A 22,560-nucleotide genomic window follows, 5' to 3' on the forward strand; every position below is an offset into this window, starting at 1 on the left:
GAGGCTGTAACAAAGCAACTCGGGGCAGGAATTAGGAATATCTTGGAGAAATACTTCCAGCACCCAAGGCTGGAGAGCCAGAAACATCAATCAGGTATCACCTTTTTCTTGATCCGCTGCCGTAGCCTACTGGAATGTATTTTTTCTTTCCCATAAACTGGAAGGCGGTGGGTTTTAACAGCACGTTGGCTAAAAAAATAAAAATATAAGAGCTGGTATTAATTTCTGCTTAGCAGTTGGCAGCCACATCAGAGAGGAGACTGGCTTCTCTGGTGGGGGAGAGACAGAAAGACATTCCGCTGAAGAACGTGGTGTAACTGGAGAAATGGGTTGAGGGTAACGCGTAGGGTCTGCTGAGCAGATTTCTCTTCACCAATAGCCATGTCCAGGATAGTCTGGAAATGAGGATTTTGTTCCTCTTTCCAGTCCTAATGTAAATCAGTGTAAGCAGTGACAAATGAAGAGCTCCCAGTGCTGGTTAGGCAGCGGTTCGCTGGGTCGACTGGTGTCCCTTCTCCATCGGAAAGAAATGACCACCTCACGTGTTGAAGCGGGCTGGAAACAAGCTTTGGAAACGTGTCAACGCTGGCAAAGATGAGCAGGAGTCCGGCTCGTCGTGTGCACGCAAAGGTGCTTAACTTGGAAGACGGGGAAATTGAGAGAAAGACCAGGAGCATCCAGAGACCTCCCTTGGCAAGCGCCAAAGTGGACAACGCTACATCTTTGTTTCCCTACGGCTCATGGAGCTGGAACTCAATTTTCAGATAGCGCCGTTGTCCTGGTCAAATTTTGGATTTGGGAGGGTCAGCACCCAAATTCACTTTAATTTTCAAAGCAAATATTAGTATGAATTCTCCTATTGAGTCAGTTCCTGGGGCAGAAGTGAGAACAGAACAAAATCTGATGTCTGCTGTTGTAAGAAGGAGGAGGAAAAACTGGAGCAACGTCTCTGGAGATCTCACCACCCTACCCCCGCAACACGGGCCGGGGTTCGGAAGGAGTTTTACACGCTGGGAAACCGCAGGGCCAAGCGGAGGCTGCTGTGTCTTGGGATTCAAAAAAAGAGGGAAAAAAGTATAACATTGAGAAGCAATAATGTTAACATCGTGACAGCTGGAGAAACAGCCCAGACCTTTGCCAACCCCAAATCCATGACCTCGAGTTTATTTCTGTGCATTGGTAAATGAAACGTCGTTTTACACCGTGGATGTTTTCCATAGCGTAGTTTGAGCTTGAGCGCAGCGAAATTCTGGAAAATTAAAGACTTTGGGGTTAATCAGTTAAATTACTTGGCTGTGGCAGTATTTAGGTCGTTACTGTGCAGATGTGACCTGCTCCTTGAAGAAATCCCCCCAAAAGCGTGGAAGTGGCATCACTGAACGCAAAGGCATCATATTGTGGCAGTGGGGCTTGATGTCCAGCCTTGAAACTATGGGTTGACTTTAGAAAAGCACCGAATTTTCCCTAAATTCTAGCAAATTTCGTGGTGGAGGGAACTGCAGAGCCTCACTTAGGTCCACGCTTTGCTAAATCACCAAAATTACCACCGGCGTGGACACTTGGTCCTTACCCAACCCTGGTTTCACCCCGGGACGGTGAGAATAACTCCGTGATTCTTACGAGGGTGCCGTGAACTTCTGTTCCAGTAAGAAAAGCTGATCCCCAGTTGCGTAAGGCAAAGCTGTTTGGCAATCCCAGCCTGCTTGGCTGCTTCTCTCCACTCCTTTGAGCCCCAGGAAGTTCGGGATTCCCGCTGGGGCTCTGCTCCGCTCTTAAAGCTTCTCCGTAGGGTGCTGCGACGGATGGGGCGTGCGGGACGCGGAGCTCGGCAAACCCACGTGATTTTGTTTTCCAGCTCTTCCATGAACCATCAGTTCTGTGAACCACCAGATGACGTTTGAATATTGGCATTAAACTTTTTTTTTTTTTTTTTAATTAACTTTTGCTTTTGTAGATAAAAACTTCTTCTCGGCGGCGATGGCTGCTGTCGGGCTGTGGGTCGGGGCCGGCGTGCTGAGCGTAGCGTGATGCCGCAGCGTTCCCGCGGGTCCGGAGTCGCCCTCGAAACTGGGAAACGCCGTCGAGGAGCCGCTGAGGCTCCTACGTATCTTTTGGGGCAGCGAAGATGCAACAAATCCAGTTTCCTCGGTGCCCAGAGGAACGCCCCGAGCCGTTTTGAACACCCTTTTCATTCATCCGTAGTTGAAGAGCTTTTCAAAATTGTATTTTATTGCCATAAGTGCACACTGTGGGGGTTGTGGATTTTTTTTTTTCCCCATAATATCTACTAGAAAGCAAAGGCTGGAGCTGGAAATCTGTTTGCAGTAAACCTCAGTCACGGAATCAGTTCTCTTTACGCCCCGTGTTCAAGGCACATATGTGCCAGTATCGGAATTCAAGCCGGTAGCGCTTGCGACAAATTGGGAGCATATTGGCTTTAATGGTTTTGTCTCCTCTTAATATATTGTGTGGTTTCTTTTACTCTGCATGGGCGGAGGGAAAAAAAAAAGTGATTAGAGTAAATTACTGCTGATCTTAGAAATATTATATGGTGTTTTCTTTGAATCTCTTGGCCGGGGAAATGAGTGACTGGTGTTGTTGTTAACCTGCTTTTAAACTGGAATGTCAGTCCAGCTGGGGAGAGCTGGTAGTGCTGCAGGAGCGGAGGAGTTGTCCTTTCGGATGAGACATTGGAAATTTTGGCCTGTTCATGGTTATGGTTTATGGTTAATATTATAATTCTTATAATACTCCTTGAGAAAAATATGTTGACAATAATCTTCACTCCTGGCCAATGCTTGATCTTTCTTCCAAAAACAAAAAAAATCACTTTCTTGAAGGTTTTCTTTTGCCCTGCGTGATCCTTGTGCTGTTGGTAATAAACTCCTCCCTATCACAAGGACCATTTCGAGCTCGAATGAGCAACTTGTAAAACAATTACCGCGTCTTAATGGCACCCTAACGATTTTGTTGTTACCGCACTGAAACCCAAAGTGCTTGTATCAAGCAGAATCCTCTGCCAGGCTGCGACTGGTTCGTTTTCCTGGACGTCACACCGGAGCGCGAGAGGGAAAGGGCATCGCCCGCGGCCAAATGGGCTCGGTCTAATGTGGAGTTGTAATGGATGTACGCTTCCATTGCAGCCCAGACAGCTGTAACTGCACCAAAGACGTGGAAGAAACCAAAAGACCGGACCCAAGCCACTGAGGAGGTGATAGAGGCAGAAACAGAGGTAAGGGGGAACCACAGTCCGAATTTCTGATTTATTTATCCGGATTTAGTGATGGTGTTGCTCTTTTGAAACTGTATTTTAGAGACGTTGCTTCCTAGTTGTCTCGCAAGGATCCAGGGCAGACTTTATTTTGAGGAGGAAACGGTGATATTCCCCAGCGTCCTTTAGAGATCTGGTTTTTGTCTGTTCCCTGTTGGAGCTCTTCAAGCTTTCCTCGTTCCTGCTTAATTTAACGACCCCCATCATTCGAGAACGTGTAGCTGCTATCCTTCCAGCGAAGGATGAGATAAAAGTGGGTTTGAATCCCTTAGCGTTGCCCCATTTTGGGTCTCCGAGGCCACCGTGGTGACATCTGGTAGGTTCTGCTGCACGGTGATGTCATTGTGATGTCATGGCCGAAGGGCAGTGGCCCTCATGAGCACCCGACGGAGAAGCAGGGAAAGGAAGATGCTGAAGATTTCAGGCAAAACCACCTTGATGGTAATTAGATGAGTAATGAAAACGTCCCTTGCTGCCGTTCTGGCAGGGTTGTTGCAGGAGAAACCTCATTGTTTAATATCCTGGGTAAAATTGGGGTTAGAATGGATCACAGAGGGAGTTAAGAGAGAAAAATGTAGAAGTTCAGACTGCCCTGTGCCTATATAAAAACTGTTGTGGGCCAGATGTGACGCAGAGGCATTGCTGCTTCCCTCCACATTTTTCAGTTATTATTCATCTGCTGTTTCAAACATCGTTGAATTTTTCCGCTCTAAAAACGTGTTGTTGCGAGTCAGTCTTGAGTCCAGTGGACGGTGTTTCATCCTTCGCATAAGCGCTGGCAGCTTCTCCACCGAAGCAGCAGATGGGCTCGTTGACACGTTATGAACAGTATCTAAGTGCTCCCCTCTCTGTTTGTGGAGGACCTGGACAGGCTGGAGAGGTGGGCCTGGGCAAACCTCATGAAGTTCAGCAAGGCCAAGTGCAAGGTCCTGCACGTGGGTTGGGGCAATCACCAACACAAGCACAGGCTGAATGGAGAATGGATGGAGAGCAGCCCTGAGGAGAAGGACTTGGGGGGTGTTGGGTGATGAGAAGCTCACCATGAGCCGGCACCGTGCGCTGGCAGCCCAGAAAGCCAACCGTGTCCTGGGCTGCATCCAGAGCAGTGTGGGCAGCAGGGCGAGGGAGGGGATTCTGCCCCTCTGCTCTGCTCTCCTGAGACCCCCCTGCAGTGCTGCGTTCAGCTCTGGGGTCCCCAACACAAGAAGGACATGGAGCTGTTGGAGCAGGTGCAGAGGAGGCCACAGAGATGATGGGAGGGCTGGAGCACCTCTGCTCTGGAGACAGGCTGAGAGAGTTGGGGCTGTTGAGCCTGCAGAAGAGAAGGCTCCAGGTGATCTTGTTGCAGCCTTCCAGTACCTAAAAGGGGCCTACAGGAAAGCTGGAGAGGGGCTTTTTACAAGGGTGTGTAGTGACAGGACAAGGGCAATGGCTTTAAACTGAAAGAGGGGAGATTTCGATGGGATCTGAGGGAGAAATTCTTCCCTCTGAGGGTGGTGAGGCACTGGCACAGGTTGCCCAGAGAAGCTGTGGCTGCCCCATCCCTGGAAGTGTTCAAGGCCAGGTTGGATGAGGCTTTGAGGTAACCTGGTGTAGTGGAGGGTGTTGATGAGGCAACCTGGTGTAGTGGAGGGTGTCCCTGCCCATGGCAGGGGGTTGGAACTGGATGATCTTGAAGGTCCCTTCCAACCCAAACCATTCTGTGATTCTATGAATAGATGCTTCGAACACTCACGTGCGAGGTACCACACTGCGACAGCTGGTCTGTGCGCAATGGAAAAGCTGATGCTTGGGTGATCCAAGGAAATGAAAAGCATCCCTATGCTCGTTTTCAAGCCAGCACGTTGGTGCTCTCTGTACACTTTGTTTGTCATTTGTTGGAGGAGTCTTGTCTCCTGGACCGCTTGACGTTTTCACCAACGCTGATTTTTCAGAGTATTCCCTTGAAAAATATGCCAAAAGCCCTTTAGGCTGTAGCATCTCTGGGTGGGGAGGCGAAAGGATCGAGAGCCTCTTCCGGAGCGTCCTCGCTTAAGCCTTTCCTTTGTTTAACGCTTTTAGACGTGTTGGGGTATCTCCCAGGAGAAGCCGTAGGGCTCACCGGTGCCTTCCATCCGATCCCAATAGCTCCCGAGGATTTCACGGGCAGCGCTGAGTCTTTCCAGTTTCACTGTTAATTGTCGGTGGGTTATCTCCAGGAGCGAACCGATAAATCAGCCGGTTGTTCTGCGTGTTGTTGCAGATGTCCGTAGCGCCGTTTAAGATCCACGTGTGTTCCTGTTACGTGCAAAAACGCCGTAGGAATAACTGAGGAGCCGTTTCGCGTGCTTTGAATTTTGGCAGGGTGTTTTTAACGTCACCCTCTGTGTTTGCATCTGTGCTTCAGCCTAAGGTAGAAGAGGAACCTTCAGGTGACAAAGTACTTGAATCCGAACAGGAGAAGATGAGCCACGGGTTTCAACTGGAGAGAGACCCCTCTGAGCTTAAAAAAGCAAAACCTGTGGAAGAAAACGGCGAGCAGGAAGCGGAACCTGTCCGGAACGGTGCCGAGAGCGTTTCAGAGGGAGAAGGAACCGATGCGAACTCTGGCTTCACAGAGAGCTCCGGCGAAGGGCCGGTGTACCAGTACAAACCAGGTAACTCCTGTCCCAGACTCGTGCACGCTCGCTCGCTTTTCTGCCTCCCTGCCTTTGCGGGATGCTGACGTCCCGTGCATCCTCCCCGCGTTCCACCGTGTCCGGCTTTGCCAGGGTCTGCTCACCAACAGGCTCAGGGAGACTTTCTTGGAGCGAGTGCAAGAGGAAAGTTGTTTTTCTCTTGCTGGTGGTCATGAAGAGAAGAGAAAATCCCCAATTCCTCGAATTTCTTGCGTGGGTGGCTGTTGGCTGCAGCACAGTGGAAATGCCGACGAATTGGTTCCCCCTGTGATCGATCCCAAAAATTCCATCTAAGCGGATTTTTATTTCTTAAATAAGAGATTTGAAAGTGCTGATTGGGTGCTACATTATGAGCGTGTGTGTTTATATAGATTTAATTTCCTGGCTGAACAGTTGCATTTTAGAAATCTTCAGGTTTCTAAAAGGATAAGGAAAAGAAAAGAAAGTGGGTTTGGGTTTCAATCCAGGCTCTGCTGTTGAACTGTGAGCGTGCAGTTCTTTTGATGAAGTAATTCAACAAATACAGTATACCTAAGGGGTGGGTTTGTTATTTATTGAGATATTTAGTTTGTAGACCTGAACCTCTGTTAATTCACCGCGTTAAGAGAGACCTTGAGACCGACTTCTCAGCTGCTACCGATTTTCAAGCCGTTTCTTATTCAGGTGAAGTTCCCTCCAGATAAATCAGCCATTTTCTTAGGAGCCCAGAAATTAAAGAGTATCAAAAAAAATAAGGCAGGACCTTGAGAACCTGGTGGACGAGGTGTTGGACAAGTGATGACACTGCAGTTGTTACTTCTGCGCCGCTTTGTTCTGACAAAGACCCGAGTTGGGGATCTGGAAATTGCGCCTGTGACGCCGCCCAGCTGCTTTTCACGTTAGAATGGCTTGTTCAGATCTTTCCAGGAGAAGGAAACTGTAGCTATCAACTGTTTCTTGTCGCCATCGGTGCTTTTCCACGATAAACGGAGGGTGTCGTGGCACAGTGGATAGGCAGCTGCCAGGAATTCTGGCTGGGATACAGCTGGCCAGCCAAACCGTTCTCCTGCACCCCTTTATCCCGAAGCTCTGTAGAAATAAAACTGCACAAAGAGCTAAAAATTGTAATTACTTCTGGGTCTTTTCGTTCCCAGTTATTAAAACCCATCGTTGCAATAAGTTCCTGTTTGTGGCTTCTGCAGGGATGAGGATGGTGAGAATCCAGAGACTTAAAGCCACTGGTCAGGGACTGAAATAAAGAAATGATAGAAAACCGTAACGGGAACCCGAGCAGCTGGAAAAGTGCAAAGCAGCGCCGTGTGGCATCAGGGAAATACGAAAGCAGCATCTCCTGCAGATGTTTTCCTTCCAAAAAAAACATGCCACCCACTCAGGGACCTGCCTCACCAACCTGGCTGCTGAGCAACTCCAGGTTTTCTTTCCTACTTTGAACCAAACTGTGCGGCCGGCAAAGAAAATCCCGTCTCTGGGCTACCGGATGCTCATTTTCCTTGCCCGGGAGCGGCCGTAGGTTTGTATTTTGATTTGCATGAGGCAAGGTCCTCTACACCGCAGCCCTGCTGCCCGGAAAGCCCTCAAAAAAAGGGTTAAAAGTTGTCATATTTAGAGCGTGGCCCGCAGTTGTATTCCCACTGTTGTCTCCAACGTGGGTTGGAGAGGACTCGGCATTTTCGCGCTTCCCAAGGATCTTCCCAAGCTCTCCTCCCCTCGGCTCCGCGCTTGTTGCTCTGTGACACGAAACTTGAACTTCTGCGTCCTCACCCTATGGCATCCAGTCATTATTAGCCAGCTGGATTGAGTTGAATATAATGAACTACTAGTTAATTAATCAACTCAAGGTACCGACCCTGCCCACAAGAGGCAGGCCATTTCCTCCTGGCTGTGGAAGATGCACCAGCGTCCTTGGTGCTGCAGCCCAGGCTGGTGAGCAACAACTGGTGACCCCGACGTGATACATCCATGAGACCCTGGGAAGCCCCGACTCCCTTGCCGGAGCCGAGAGCCTGAGCCAAAAGAGCTGGAGCCCGAGCCGGAGCCGGGAGCCCGAGCGAGAGTCCTTTGGAGAAGAAGGTAAAGCCGCAAGCCCCGACGTGGTATTCATGGGAGGGAAGCGTGCTGGAGTTGGATGAATGGGCCGGGTCTCTGCTCACCTTAAAGCCTTCGTGAAAACAAAAAATGGTAAAACAAAAAGGGGGAATTATGGCATCCAGTCATTATTAGCCAGCTGGACTGAGTTGAATATAATGAACTACTAATTAATTAATCAACTCAAGGTACCGACCCTGCCCACAAGAGGCAGGCCATTTCCTCCTGGCTGCGGAAGATGCAACAGCGTCCTTGGTGCCGCAGCCCAGGCTGGTGAGTGTCATCACCCGGCATCTGAGAATCGTCCCCGTTTTGTCGTGTCACACGAGAGAGCGGAGGTCAGGGCTGGAATGGGACGACGTGGGATCAAACCTGGATTCGTGATGAGTTCCCTGCGTGGTTTTAACTTTGATTTTCATTTGAGTTTCCCAGGCAGCTGTAGGAATCTCCACCTTTTGGGTTTTGCTGGAAACACGTCTCGGAGAGCGGAGGTTTTTGTTACCCGCCAATCTCAGGCACCTTCTCTCCTTACAGAGCAGTGGAAGCCCCTGGACCCGGAGGGGAAGAAGCGGTACGACAGGGAGTTCTTGCTGGATTTCCAGTTCATGCCTGCCTGTATCCAAAAGCCGGAGGGGCTGCCTCCCATCAGCGATGTGGTTCTCGACAAGGTGAGAGGAGAGCCGATAAAACAGGTGCGTGCCTTTTTTTCTTTTTTTTTTTGAATAGAAATAAAGATTCCCTAATACATTCTTTATTCCTGGACTGTTTCGCCGCAGGCTTTTGTTGGGAAAGGGGAAATATTTGACTGATTTTGCATCACAAAATTCTTCACGTAGAGACGCTGGTGCCTAATGAACGTGCAGAGATTATTTAAAAACTGAAGCGTTTTTAATGGTCTCTGTTTGGATTAAGTTCTACTGTTATTAAAATCGGAACCGATACGGCCGGGAAGACGTAAGGATATAAGCAAAGCGTGACTGAACGGAGAGGCGGTGTCTTTTATTAGATCAATTCCAGTTATTTCGGGCAAACTTCTTCTGGTCTGAAGCAGTTGTGTCGTTATCGATGAGCTGATCTAATAAAAGGTCTTTAAAACCTGGACTCTCAAGAAGTTTTGTAGCTTCTATCCAGCCTTATTACAGATGTGATTGTCTCTGCCGTGTGTCTGTGCTTGTTGAAATACCGATTATTTCTGAAGTGCTGACACCAAGACCGTATCTTCGTCTCCATTGGAACTACGTAGTTTGTCGATTTTTGACGTAACCGCTACAAACTCGCTCTCAGGTTTGAGCACGGCTCAGGACATGGGTGATCCTCACGTGCAGAAACATTTCCGCTCTGAATTTCATACCTGGACAAATTGTAAAAAGTGGTTTTGTTCCCGAAATTATTTCATCCACCTCTGGAGCTTCTCGCTGCTCCGTCTGCTTTTGAGCCTCCTTCGCTCGGTCAGCCGCGTGTCTTGTTAACACAAAAGGCATTTGTTGGAGGGAAGGTGCCAGTTTGGTGATCCCGAGCCGAGACTGTCGCATCCATTTTGCGGAAGATGGGTCTGTGTCGCCATAGTTTTATCCTCCAGAACTCAGGTTCAGCCTTGAAATGTTTCTGAACTCCACCCATGTCCTCAACAGTCACGTGCAGAAGACGTATTTTAGATCAAACGCTTGTTTTCAGTGTAAGCGCGGGTGCATAAAACTCACTCAGTTTGTTCAAAGCGTTAATTCGGATGTTAATTATGACTATTACGGTTTAGCAGAGGTTGTCTGTAGACCTGCGTGAACTTTGGCAGCTGCAGCACCCGCTGAAGGGATCCTGTTTGTTTGTTCCGCTCCGCGATGCAGGTCAGCCAGCCGAAGCTGCCGCTGAGGACTCTGGACCCGCGGATACTGCCTCGAGGCCCGGACTTCACGCCAGCCTTTGCCGATTTTGGGAGGCAAGCCCCTGGTGGAAGAAACGTAGCTGGAAGTGTGAGTTTACCCCAACTTGCTAACTTAAAAATTGGCCGTGCCACCAATGAAGTCCGTCCTCACGCTTTTGGGCCTCTTCCGATGCTCCGGTGGTTGTGGTTTTGTCAGGCTGCACGCAAGGGTGATGTTTTTCTTGGCTGTCAAAATTTAGGCAAATTAGAAAGACGTGGCGGCTGGTTTTTGACTGGTACGTATTGGTCTTAAAAGGATTTGATCTCCTTCCCCTTTTTCCCGCGCGAGAGGGGTGGGAACGCGTTCCCACGCTGAGGACCTGGCAGTCGCGCGTGTGCGAACGCGCGTCTCTCCTGCAACAAACCCGACGTCGGTGTGTGGCATCGTGGGAGTCTGTTTTCTAGAACGAGCAAATAGAGCAAATAGAATTTACTAACCAAAAAAAAATATATCTACGCAGCGCCTGCGTACGTTGGCGCTTTCTCCGTGCTTCCGCATGTCGCTTTGCTTCGATCGCCTCATTCTTTGTTTTCCTGCCTTTTCCTCTGCTTTCCTTTCCCTTCCTCTTCTTTTCCCTGTGTCTGGCTCTGCCCAAACACCGAAACCCCTCTCTGTATTTTTCCTTCTCGCCTTGTCGTCCCTCGTTCTTGGGGCACGGGTGCCCCCAGCACGGTGCCGCCCACTCAGCCGCAGCTGGAGGATGGAGGCTGCCACTATTAGGTGCAATCGTTAGTTTTTCATCTATCTATCGAGATACATCCGATGTATCCAGCTCGATACATCTCGTGACACAGCCGTCGTTTATCTTTCAAAACTGCTGGTTTCAGAAGAGTTCGCTTAATAACCTTGACTTCCAAGCGCGCGGATTTCCAGGAGGCTCAGAGTGAAACCCGGCGATTTTGAGTTGATGTGTTGTTTCTGGTTGGAGAGGGGTCTCGTGGCCGGTGGCTCGGATCTGGGCTGTGCATCCATGTCTTGGAGTAGCTTTGATGCCCCGGGTTCTCTCGGAGCGCCGCCCGGTCCCGAAACCTCGATGCTGTTTGAGGTCGACATCGTTTCCCGTACTTGGGACTGGCAGGTCCGGTGCCTTCTCTCCTGTCGTGCGCCGAACGCCCCCAGCTCTCGGCCTCTCGGTAACGTCCCTGTCGCTCTTTCTCTTTCCGCAGGCCTGCAAAGTGCAGAGCAACCCTGGATTGCCTTCCCTGGCTCGGTGCGGTTCCCCAGCATGCCCTCTCTTGGTCTCGCCTCACCCACCATTGAGGAACCTGCCGATAGGGGTAAGCCAAATCCCCCCCTCTCCCCCCCAGATCTTTGCACCTTTTTGTAGAGTTGTCTTTTTCCCTAACGCCCACTGTTGATAAAAGAACGACTGGCAGAAAACTTTACAAAAAGGTGCAACCTTGTTTAAAAAAAAAACGAAACCAGACTTGCATTGTACCCCTCTAGGCAGTCTTCAGTGGTGGGTGGGACATCACCAGCTGAGGGCATGCTGGGACGTTGGCCTGAGCGGGATCCGCGAGGGGTCTGCACTTTGCAGACCTGTGGAAAGGGGGAGAAAAGGTAAGTCCCGCTTACCCCGTTCATTTGGAGCATTCAGCACATAACATACATCTTACATCTGCGCCTTTCCAGAGCAGAGCCCTTCTTTGCGTTTTTTTTTCTCGAGGAGGGGTCAGAAGGTGACGTTGCGTAACGAGCCCCGCTGGCCTGCGACGGCGGCGGTCGTAGGATGAGAGGGTTTTCGGCCCCGAGCGATGCCGGACGTTACCTCCTCGTCAAGCATGGCAAAAACCTGCGTGTTGGCTGTCTGCCCGCTCCGCCATTCCACCTCTGCACAGGCCATGCCCATAAACCATCAAACCCCACCGCCTGTTCCTCGCCTCTCGGAGTAACGTCGAGCAGCTCGGCGCTAACAAGCTTTCGGCACGCGGACAACCTTTTGTTTTGCTTCCTTGGCTTTTTTTGTCTCGGTTTCCTCCTGTTCGCTTAAACGTGTTGCGTGGCCGGTTTGAGAACTAACAAGCGTCGCGTCGGACAACGCGAGGGGTGTCGTCACGCAGGGACGAAACGCGGCCGAGAAAAGCTTCTTGCTGTGGACAAGGAGTTAGACGAGCGCAGTAGGTAACTGCAGGAACAGCGTTGGAGAGGACCGGTCACGTCCGCGCGCGCCGAGGCGGGACGCGGCTGCTCTCATCCTTCCTGAGAGGTGACGGAAACCGGAGTCACCTCGATTCTTGTGCCGCCCTGGAAGGCCGAGTCGCTCGTGGCATCAAACCTCAGTTTCACCTTCTGTGTCTGCAGCCCGGTGCAGAGGGAGAAGCAGTTCTTGGGTTTCTTGGATGCTTCTTACAACGTTTCCGGGACTGTGTCCTGAGAGCGGAAGCGGATCGTGAAGGAGAGCACCAGGTCGTGCTGTGGCACTCTTGAGTTTTTGGCTCCTCTGCAGGAGACTGGTCCCTCTTTCTTTCTGCTTTCCTTTTTTCCCTCCCCTTTTCATCCAGAAGACAGGTAATTCAGATTAATGTAGTAACATCTGGTAAGCACTTCTCCGTGCTTTTGGTGGAAAATATTATTCCAGGGTCAGCTGTAGCGCTGTAGTCGCCGGTGCTACAGATCCATTATTATTTACTTGGACTGGGTGAGAAAAAGGAGGACAGGAATGAGCTCAAGCGCCTCTTTAACTTGGCACTTTGTCAATCTGGAACCAAAAAACCCCGGATTTTTTCTGTTAAAAGTTGGATCCGTATATTATTTTATTACACGTCCAAAGGAGGCTTCTCTTGACTGATTTTAAAACCTGATCGAACAGTTTCAACCAAGTTTATTCACAGACATTAAAAAAAATACACTCTTAAAGAAAGTCTTTGTTCTATTCATGTACTTAAAGGTCTGATCTCGAAGGCAGCTGGATTGGAGAGTCATAGAATCATGGAATCACAGAATGGTTTGGGCTGGAAGGGACCTTCAAGACCATCCAGTTCCAACCCCCTGCCATGGGCAGGGACACCCTCCACTACACCAGGTTGCTCAAAGCCCCATCCAGCCTGGCCTTGAACACTGCCAGGGATGGGGCAGCCACAGCTTCTCTGGGCAACCTGTGCCAGTGCCTCACCGCCCTCAGAGGGAAGAATTTCTTCCTCAGATCCCATTGAAATCTTCCCTCTTCCAGTTTAAAGCCATCACCCCGTGTCCTGTCACTCCCCGCCCTTGTCCAAAGCCCCTCTCCAGCTTTCCTGTAGCCCCCTTGGAGAAGGCTGTGACGTGTAATGTGCTGATATTCGGGCGACACACGAGTGCTCCTTGCATCCCTCAGTCGTGCAAAGAAAATCAGTCATCTCCTTCAGCCGTTTGCTCCAAAAGCCGCCGCTTTGGCTTTGCGTGGACCCGTATCCGAGGAAGCGCCCGCCGTGCCTCTGCCCTCGTGCGTTGCAGCCCTTCTGCCCTTGGAAGGTCCTTCAGACCAGAGCCACCTCTGCCCAAGAGAGACGGGGTGGCTGCAGGTTACCTCTCGTTGGCTTTGCCCGTGTTCCTGGCAGAAACGAGGCCAAAAGTTTGGATTTTCAGGACGCGCTGCCAGCCTGGCTCTGGTTACCAAGTTGTCCGTGGGCAAGGAGGTGTGTGATGAGGTCTAGTGCGCGTGGCTGAAACTGGCCAGTTTTCTGTTGCGTTGTTGTCTGGTTTTTCAGCCAGAGGGAAGTTGTTCAGCCAGAGGGAAGTTTCTTCTTTCCATGGCCGGACGTTTGCAGCGTGGTTAGAACCTGGGCAGCGAAATTGTGTGAAATTGTGTAAAAACAGAGGTGGGTGTCTCACGGCAGGGCTGCGAAGCAGACTTTGCTGCATCACGCGGGTGTTGATCGGGGGCTGCGGGTGGGAGCGGAGAGTGGTCGTAGGGAGGGATTGAGTGTTCTAGGGAGGCATCTGACACCCAGAAGCATCGTCAAGGCTCTCCGTTCTCGCTGGCTCGTCGCACCGTTGGTTTCTCGGCAGCGATCGGCTCGCATGGTTGCGTTACGATGACGGCTCGTGCCCAGAAAAGTTTCGGTGATCCGATTTCCGTGCGCACCAGCGGGGTCTGGGTGGAGGTCGTGGTGGGTGGCGGGGCAGCACGCTGCCACGCTGCGCCGCGTAGCCCCGTTCCCTGCGTTGCCTCGGTGTGCGGAGCACGTCGTGGCGTGAGGTCGTTCAGCATCTTACTCCGTTGCTGTCGTGGCGTAGCGAAGCCCATGAGAGCTCCAGCAGCGGCGGCGATTGTGTTCGTTCGCTTCCATCAGCGGCACGCGTTTACATCGTCGAACCGAGCAGTTTAAATTGCAGCTACAAGCTCCTGCCTTTAAGGAGGGGTTTGATTTTTATCTAAATTGTGCAAAAATGGATTTGGGGCTTAGATATGACGTGAAGCACCAGCCAAGAGCCTCTCGTCTTGTATTGAGTGAAGCTGTTTGAATAACTGAGATGGTTTTGCCTCTCGAGGAATCCCTTTGTTGAACAAAGAAATGTTTTAAACATTTCATGGCTTTCATGTGGAGGTTGCCTGCTGCCCGCTGAAGAGATGGATGACTGCTGTGGGAAGCAGTGGGGTTTGAGAATGGAGTTTAATTGCTGCGCTAGTTTTACGCTGAGGTTGAACGTTTCTGATAAACGAGCTCCGAAATACGAAAGAGCGCGGGGGATTAATAACCTACCGGCAGCGTTCCGTACCTCTAGTCCTTCATCGGAAGCTCCCAGATGACGAAGAGGGAGTTTGGGCGTGTCTTGTGCCCTTTCACTTGTACAACTGATGAAAAACTCGCTGGTTTTGGCAGTTTTCACACCTGGTTTGACCAGGAGATTGCAGGGAAACGCTTGATGCTCTTTCGAACAAAGTACCGCGCTTCCCTTTCTTCTTCGGTGAAGCTACGAAGAGTTTGACCCATGTTTGTTAGGATTCGTGTTTCTGCAGTGCAGGAGCAGCACTGGTGCTCCGTTCAGTGTTTTATATAATTCCTGTCTCAAAATGCCTCTGTTGGAAGCAATCTCCAGTAAAACTGAACGTTTCTGGCGGATTTATCGTTAACTAATTGCTTGGGATGGCACGTTTGAAATACCCCTGATTTAACCCTTACATACACCTTTGCTACATGTCTCAGTTATGTGGATTCTGGCTTTCAAGAGGCTGTTTTGGCCGGTTGGGTTCAGTTCTGCAGCACTTAGGCAGCATCCGGAGCATCGCCGATGCGTGTAGGCGGTGGTCATTCCGTACCTGTTTCGGGGAAAAGCTGCCCAAGAGAAACATGTTTTGGTGTCTTTGTGTTCCCTCTGACCAAGCCGGACTGGTGTGTCAGGTCGGAGGGAGTCCTCAAAGTCCCAGGAGGAGTTGCTGATTGTTGGCGTTGCCATCAGCGGGTGTTGGCATTCGCCCTGGAGTGTTTTATCAAGATGCCAGTTTAAAAGGGGATATAACAAGGAATGTTTTTGTCCTAGTTGTTGAATGTTGGACCGAGGAGATCTCAGCCAGGCCAGAGGAGAGAGCCCAGGAAGATCATCACCGTGTGCGTGAAGGAGGACGTCCACCTGAAGAAGGCAGAGAACGCCTGGAAGCCAAGCCTGAAGAGGGAGAACCAGACCGAGGACCCGGAAAACGTCAAAACGCAGGTGAGAGCATAGAATCACAGAATGGTTTGGGTTGGAAGGAACCTCAAAGATCATCTAGTTCCAACCCCCCTGCCATGGGCAGGGACATCCTCCACTACACCAGGTTGCCCAAAGCCTCATCCAACCTGGCCTTGAACACCTCCAGGGATGGGGCATCCACAACTTCTCTGGGCAACCTGTTCCAGTACCTCAGCACCCTCAATGTAAAGAATTTCTTTCTTAGATCTAACCTAAATCTCCCCTCTTTCAGTTTAAATCCATTGCGCCTTGTCCTATCACTACATCAGCCAGCGCTTCCGAGTGCGGTGGGCTGTAACAGGAGGGTGGTGATTTGCCTTTGCTGTTGTGTAAGACTGTAAAAAAGGGCAATGAATTCCAGTTTGGATCACAGCTTTGCCCTGCCTTGGCTATTTATTTATTTTTTCATGTGTTTCTTCTCGACCTGGAGTTTAAATGGCAATGCTGGATATTAAGCGAGTCTAAATAGGGAAACCAGACAACCTACTACCTCTCTCCCAGATCGTTTTTCTGTTGCTATTTCACTAGAATATTTCTGTCTCCGTTCTAAAGCAAACAGCCTCAAACTTCCAGCACAGAACTTGCTTTTCATCCCCTTTTAGACTACATTTCTGCCCTGAACCTCAGCAAGACTGAGGTTCCTCTGTCGGTTCGTCCTGCCCAGCCCACCAGCGCCGTCTCTGAAGCTTTCTCTGTGTCTTCCTCCCCCTCCTCTCCTCCGTGGGGCTGCCGCGCTGGGCGGAGGTGTTTGCCTGGTGGTCAAACTCAGAATTTGTAGGATAAATTGGGATAATTTTGAAGGATGCTGGAATGCAGTTGTCAGGGCTGACGGCAGCGTTGTTGACCTAATTCTCATCCTGGCTGGGGGGGGGGAGGGGGGAAAAAAAGCCTTAAAATAAATATAGGAGAAGTTGATTACCTCTAGTTGAGGGAGAAGGCAGCTCACTCCCTGTTAATTTATATCTCGTGGCTAAACTGATCCCAAGAAGAGTATTTCAGATGGGTGACAGCAATGGCTTTGTGCCTCTGTGGTGCTTGAGAAAAGCACTTGGACGTTTCCAAAAATCCCACCCCGCAGCCTCGGTCTTTGGTAGCCGGTAGCTGAGTTAGGATTGGAGCTGGGCTGTGCACAATGTGTGTAACTCAACTTCCTAGAAGTTCCTATAGGATGTCTTCTCCATTTGTTTTCAAGATGCATCCTAGTGCGTTCCTGAAAGCCTCCTGTTCCGTGTTTGCTTAAACTTATCGTTTTTCTGGTGTTCAGGAGCTGTTCCGCAAGGTACGAAGCATCTTGAACAAGCTGACGCCCCAGATGTTCAATCAGCTGATGAAGCAAGTGACAGACCTGACGGTAGATACGGAAGAGAGGCTGAAAGGAGTCATCGACCTGGTCTTCGAGAAGGCTATCGATGAGCCCAGCTTCTCGGTGGCGTACGCCAACATGTGCAGGTGTCTTGTGACGGTAAGGGCCACCAAAGTCCAACGGGAAATTCCTCTGCACAGGTGAATGGTTCTGCACGTCGCATAAACGTGGCGAGAGCCGAGTTAGGTGTTAGTTTCTGAACGTAAATAAAAATAATTTAGGTGAGGGATTTCTTCTTCTACGTTCGCTGGCCGTGCCTGCAGGCAGAGGGCTTTGCTTGGAGCCATGTGGTGGTTGGAGTTGAGGACGCCGAGCACTTGGCTCTGCCTGCTCACGAGATGGGATGAGTCACAATTCGGAAAGTCCAATTTCTCACTCTGTGTTTCAAAGAAGAGCCCAAGGCGCCAAGCCAAGCTTGGGACGGCCAGTTTTCAGCCGGCGAATGTGGGACAAAATAACCCCCTTCTCCCACCGATCCTTCATGGCACGCAACGACGGAGCACGGCTCCGCAGTCTTCAGCGCCTAACTGGGGTGGTTTTCAGCAGCGTGTCTGTTTAAAGGAGCCCACGAATGGAAATGTCATCTGTCTCGGGGCGGAGGTGGTGCCAGCCAAGTTCCGAGTGCGGCTTTACGTACGAAATGTCAAACTCCGCTGGGAATCCCGGCGCGGTGCTTAACCGGCGCGGCCTCGCCGGCTTGCGGCGCTGAACATGAAGCGCTTAATAAAACGTAGTGGATGGCTTGTAGGAACCCTTGCTCCCATGTGGGCCGAATTTCTGCTGATGTTTTCCTTCCTTCTCCTGTAGCTGAAAGTGCCCATGGCAGATAAACCTGGGAGCACCGTAAATTTCCGCAAGTTGCTGTTAAATCGCTGCCAGAAGGAATTTGAAAAGGACAAGGCTGACGACGACGTCTTTGAAAAGAAGCAGAAAGAACTTGAAGCTGCTACCACTGTAAGTGCTTTTTTTTATTATTGTTTCCCCCCTTGGAAATTCTCAGAGCTCCCTCTGAAAACAATCCCTTTTGAAGATGGCAGTCGATTTGGGGGGGATTTTGGAGTGGAAAGTTTCACTCTGTCGCTGTGGCTCAGCATAACAAAAAATATTTGCCTGGATTAGTGGGTTTATACTGGCCTTTTTTCGGTTTTTAGGAGAAAAAGAGTAAACAGGGGCAACAACATCTGTAAACATAAAACTGGATCTTTTGAAGAGTTCTGCGCTCTGAAAACATGGTTTTTTTAGAGCTGTTTTTCCTGTTTTACAGCCAGAGGAGAAGACGCGGCTCCATGACGAGCTGGAAGAGGCCAAGGACAAAGCCCGACGGAGATCCATCGGGAATATAAAATTCATTGGCGAGCTTTTCAAACTGAAAATGCTGACGGAGGCTATCATGCATGACTGCGTGGTAAAGCTGCTGAAAAACCACGACGAGGAGTCCCTCGAGTGCCTTTGCCGCCTGCTGACTACCATTGGCAAGGACCTGGACTTTGAGAAGGCGAAGGTAGGGCAGGACGGGGAGCGGGAGATGAGACTCTCTGGGCACGGGTGGAAAAATGGGTGTGGGGTGGTTTTATTTGAGGATTTTATTTTTTTTTCCTTGAGGAATTTCTGTACAGCATGAGGAAACCATCCGCTCTTCTGTGGGGAGTTTCATCATGACCTGGCCTCGCTCCCTTGTCTGTGATAGATTCGGTATCATTTGCAACGATGTTCTCCAGTTGTTAGTTGCTTCCAAATATTTCATCCAAACACACAGTCTAGAAACGCGCAACATTTACTTTTTCCAAGCAGAATGTGCCTCCTAACTTGCAGTTTCCAAAACATTCATCTCTAGAGTTGTCTCTTGACCATCAAAGGTTTATATTACCTGTGAAATCTACCACTTTGTGTGTTTTTGGGCTTAAATCTAAAACCCCCTCGGTGACCGGCCTCACCCCCGCCGTGAGCCTCGGCGGATGCGTTTATTGTGTGTCAGCATCGTCTCCAGCTATGCTGGAATGAAGCAGCTGCTCCTCAGCTTCCAATCCTCCTCCCAATTTTTCCAACAAATGTATATGTAGCACGGAGCATTACGCACTCGATGAGCTTCTCTTGGCACAGACCATCGGCTTCTCCTTCGCAAAAACCAGGCTTGGGATGAAAAAATCAGTCAAGGGTTTTGCCAGAAATCAGTCGGACTCAGCTCTGGAAACAAACCAAGCGAATTGTTTCCAGCTGCTCGGGGAAGGGAGTTCCCTTGCCGCGCGCTGCGTTGCAGGGATCACGGCGGATCAATCCTAATCCTTACGGCAAAACGGTTTTCCAAACTGTTTAACAGAGCCTTGACCAAAACAGCGCAGTTTGCCACTAATCCCTCAGGCTAAATACCTTACGCCGTGAACGCAGCAGCAGGTTTGAACGCACCAGAAGTTGGAATTCAATTTCTCCACGTGCTTTGGGAAGAAAAGAGGCTCTGACTTCTATAGCAGTAGCCGAGGGCGTGTTGCACGAGTCCTGGATGTTGTTTTGGTCTTCCCAAACACGGGAACGCTGTGAAAGCCAACGTTTTGGTGTGTCGGCCGGTTCCGCGGCCTCGAGCCGTGGCACCGCGCAGGACGGAGCGCGCGGAGCGGGGAAACGCTCGCAGCTGTCGTGTTACCCGTCGCGAGAAGCTGCCAGTGTCCTGTCCTTGGGGTTTGTTGTTTCTATCAAGATTGAGTGAGAATCCTCCTAAATTTTCTGTTAATGGGGCAGATGATTCATGACGCGTTTTTATTGAAGCCGAAGTGTTAGTGATAGTTATAATCAAAGCTTCTGGACAAAGTCCATTTCAAATATTTTCCTCGTCATTCCTGACTTTGGAAACATTTGCTCTCAGAGCTGAAACTTTCCAAGGCAAGGAACCAAAATTTAATAGGGTTTTTCTTGTTTGTTTAAGGCTTTAGCCAGTTTTCAGCAAAGGGAGTGGGGAAACATTTTATAAAACCTCCCTGCAACTTCTTGTTTAAAACAGACCAAGCCCCCATTTTGAGGGAAAAAGCTTTTTAGAATCAAATTTAGACCTAATGGAGGCTTCTCTAATGAGACCGTTTCATGTCGTGGTGCAAACCGATGTGGATTCCATCACATCACGACTCTTGGGGCAGAGAAGAGCTTGTGGGGTTCCATCCGACAGCTAAGCCCGTGAAACAGCCGCTTGCTGAGCGCTGCTGCCCCCGCTCCGCTTGCCCGACCCCGGCTGAGACACTTCAGGGAGGAAAAGCGTGGAAATGGCGATTCGCAGCGTCAGTTTTGTGCCCGTTTAGTTTCCTGAGCTGGATTTTCTCGGGAGCACACGCACCGATACGAAAAGGAGGAGCTCGGAGGCGGAGCAGGACTCCCCCTTTTTGGTGGCAGCTGGCCGGCAGATGAGCTTAGCCTTTCCACCAAAAAAAAAAAAAAAAAATTTTTTTTTAATGAATGGCAAATTTATTACATACATGCAGAGAGTGTAGATTGTTTGAGTAATTAGAAATGCAGGGGAAGCGTGTGCTAAACGAAGGAGGTGCCCACTCAGACTTGTGCCTCGTTTCCTGCCCATCCCTGCACTGCCCACGCTCAAATCCGGCCTCGGGGAGCGAACGAGACCCAGGGCGCACGTCGGAGAGCGGCTCGGAGTCCCCAGATGTGCTTCTGGCACAGACACGCTGTAATGCAGAACCCGCCGGCTCCCCACCTGAGGGAGTGTTTTCGTTTTCTTCCAAGACATGATGATGATGATGATGTTTCTCTTGTGCAGCCTCGCATGGACCAGTATTTTAATCAGATGGAGAAGATTGTGAAAGAGAGGAAAACATCTTCAAGGATTCGGTTCATGCTTCAGGATGTAATAGACCTAAGGCTGGTAGGTGCCAACTCCAGTAAGTAAAAGAACATGTTCCCTTTGTGTCGGGGCTGGAAGAGCTCTCGTGTGAGATCAGGGATGTACAGCAGAAGTGGGGTGTCATGGGGAGATCTGTGCCCCTTCTGCTAAAGTCCGGCTGTTTAAAGACAAGAAATCCCTCTGTTTTGCCTCAGAATCATAGAATCGTGGAATGGTTTGGGTTGGAGGGGACCTTCAAGACCATCCAGTTCCAACCCCCCTGCCATGGGCAGGGACACCCTCCACTACACCAGGTTGCCCAAAGCCTCATCCAACCTGGCCTTGAACACTGCCAGGGATGGGGCAGCCACAGCTTCTCTGGGCAACCTGTGCCAGTGCCTCACCACCCTCAGAGGAAACAATTTCTTCCTCAGCTCTTAATGAAGGCCAGGGTTGGTAGACAGACAAACTGCTTGCCTTGGGTGTTTTAATTTCCACATAACGTTGGACGCGTTAGACCAGTCCAGCCCCGTCGCGGCAGACAGGGTCTCTTTCCCCAGGAGAGGTTTGGGATGATTTCCACCCCCCCCAACAGCATCCCCCGTGCTCGGCTGTCAGTCGCGCTGCTCGGCCGTCAGCGTTTCCACTGCCAGCAGTTGCTTGTGCTGATGGGACCAAAGCGCTCCGGGATGCCTTCCCCACGAGTGAGGGGGACCGGTCAGTGCGGCTGTGAAACCGTGAGGGCTCTTTGTCATGGACCTCATCAAAAGATGGTCCTGTGTTGGCCTGTGTTGCTAGCCCGACTGGGCACCTGCTAGTTGTTCACTGGCCACATTGTGCTGCCAAAAGCAAACGGAGCCTGCGTTCCATCAGAACGTGGCGATGGTGGGTCCACACTAAGCTCCAAAAATGAGCAACCTGGCGTAGACAAGCACACGCACAGCGCAGACGGGGACCTGCCCGTGTCGAAATCAAGCAATGGTTTCGAACGTAGCCACGGAGTCTTCTATGACAAAGGGTGTCTCTACGCCGCGTGGTTAAAGACGTGGCTGGGGCGTGCACAGAGCTCCCCAAACATCTGCAATTCCACCCACGTAGGTGCCGACAGCAGCGTGACTTTAGCTTGACTGGAGTCCTGGGCGGGTTTTATTCACACCTCAAATGGCTGATTCGAAGCTGGTTTGGGGTTTTGTGGAGGCTGAAGTCACCGTTTTGACCGAAGATAATTACCCCGAAAGTTGTAATGAGGTTGTAGCGAGATCGAGAGACAGTCTGGTTATTCTGGGGAGAGATGGATTTGTGCAGGGTATGGTGGAACAGGCACATCAAGCCGTGGAAATGTTTTGTGGAGAGACAGCTCCACCTCTCTCTGCAGGATTCCTGTCTCGGCCGTCGCCATCCCTGGGGTGGCAAAACACCATCTCCAGCTAAAACACAGTCGCTTCTTGCTTCTTTGTTTTCAAGGTTTCATTTTTAGGGGAGCAGCCCCATTAACGCATCACAAAAGTGGGAGGGTCAGGCCCCGTTCGCGGCGTTCGGAGTACCCCACTCACGGTGCTCTCCTGGAATTACCTCTGAGCACATGTTTGCTTCTTTCCTAGTGCAACTGGGTTTCCCGGAGAGCAGACCAGGGCCCGAAGACCATCGAGCAGATTCATAAAGAAGCCAAGATTGAAGAGCAAGAAGAACAGAGGAAGGTCCAACAACTCATGACCAAAGAGAAGAGGAGACCGGGTAAAGTAAAAGCCGAGTTGGCTGCTCATTTCACATCCAGTGGCCACAGAGGGAATCCCACA

General features: G+C 50.5%; 1 protein-coding gene across 14 annotated transcripts in view; it reads left to right on the forward strand.

Moving 5' to 3' along the window:
* EIF4G3 (eukaryotic translation initiation factor 4 gamma 3) overlaps positions 1–22,560 on the forward strand; it is a 154,498-nt gene that overhangs the window by 112,426 nt on the left and 19,512 nt on the right. For 6 of the 14 annotated variants that reach the window (XM_086625692.1, XM_086625694.1, XM_086625691.1 and 3 more), the window contains 11 exons: positions 3,144–3,232; positions 5,658–5,907; positions 8,548–8,705; positions 9,855–9,980; positions 11,099–11,209; positions 15,393–15,563; positions 16,846–17,043; positions 17,752–17,898; positions 18,209–18,445; positions 20,702–20,806; positions 22,366–22,498. In XM_086625692.1, the coding sequence (XP_086481818.1) occupies positions 3,144–3,232; positions 5,658–5,907; positions 8,548–8,705; positions 9,855–9,980; positions 11,099–11,209; positions 15,393–15,563; positions 16,846–17,043; positions 17,752–17,898; positions 18,209–18,445; positions 20,702–20,806; positions 22,366–22,498 (1,725 nt within the window). Of the gene's footprint in view, positions 1–3,143; positions 3,233–5,657; positions 5,908–8,547; positions 8,706–9,854; positions 9,981–11,098; positions 11,210–15,347; positions 15,354–15,392; positions 15,564–16,845; positions 17,044–17,751; positions 17,899–18,208; positions 18,446–20,701; positions 20,807–22,365; positions 22,499–22,560 lie in introns of all 14 variants that reach the window. The other 8 variants (XM_086625705.1, XM_086625701.1, XM_086625699.1 and 5 more) reach the window with 3 other exon arrangements.

This window comes from Tauraco erythrolophus, chromosome 23 (assembly GCF_009769465.1).
Source record: "Tauraco erythrolophus isolate bTauEry1 chromosome 23, bTauEry1.pri, whole genome shotgun sequence".
NCBI classification, from domain to species: Eukaryota; Metazoa; Chordata; class Aves; order Musophagiformes; family Musophagidae; genus Tauraco; species Tauraco erythrolophus.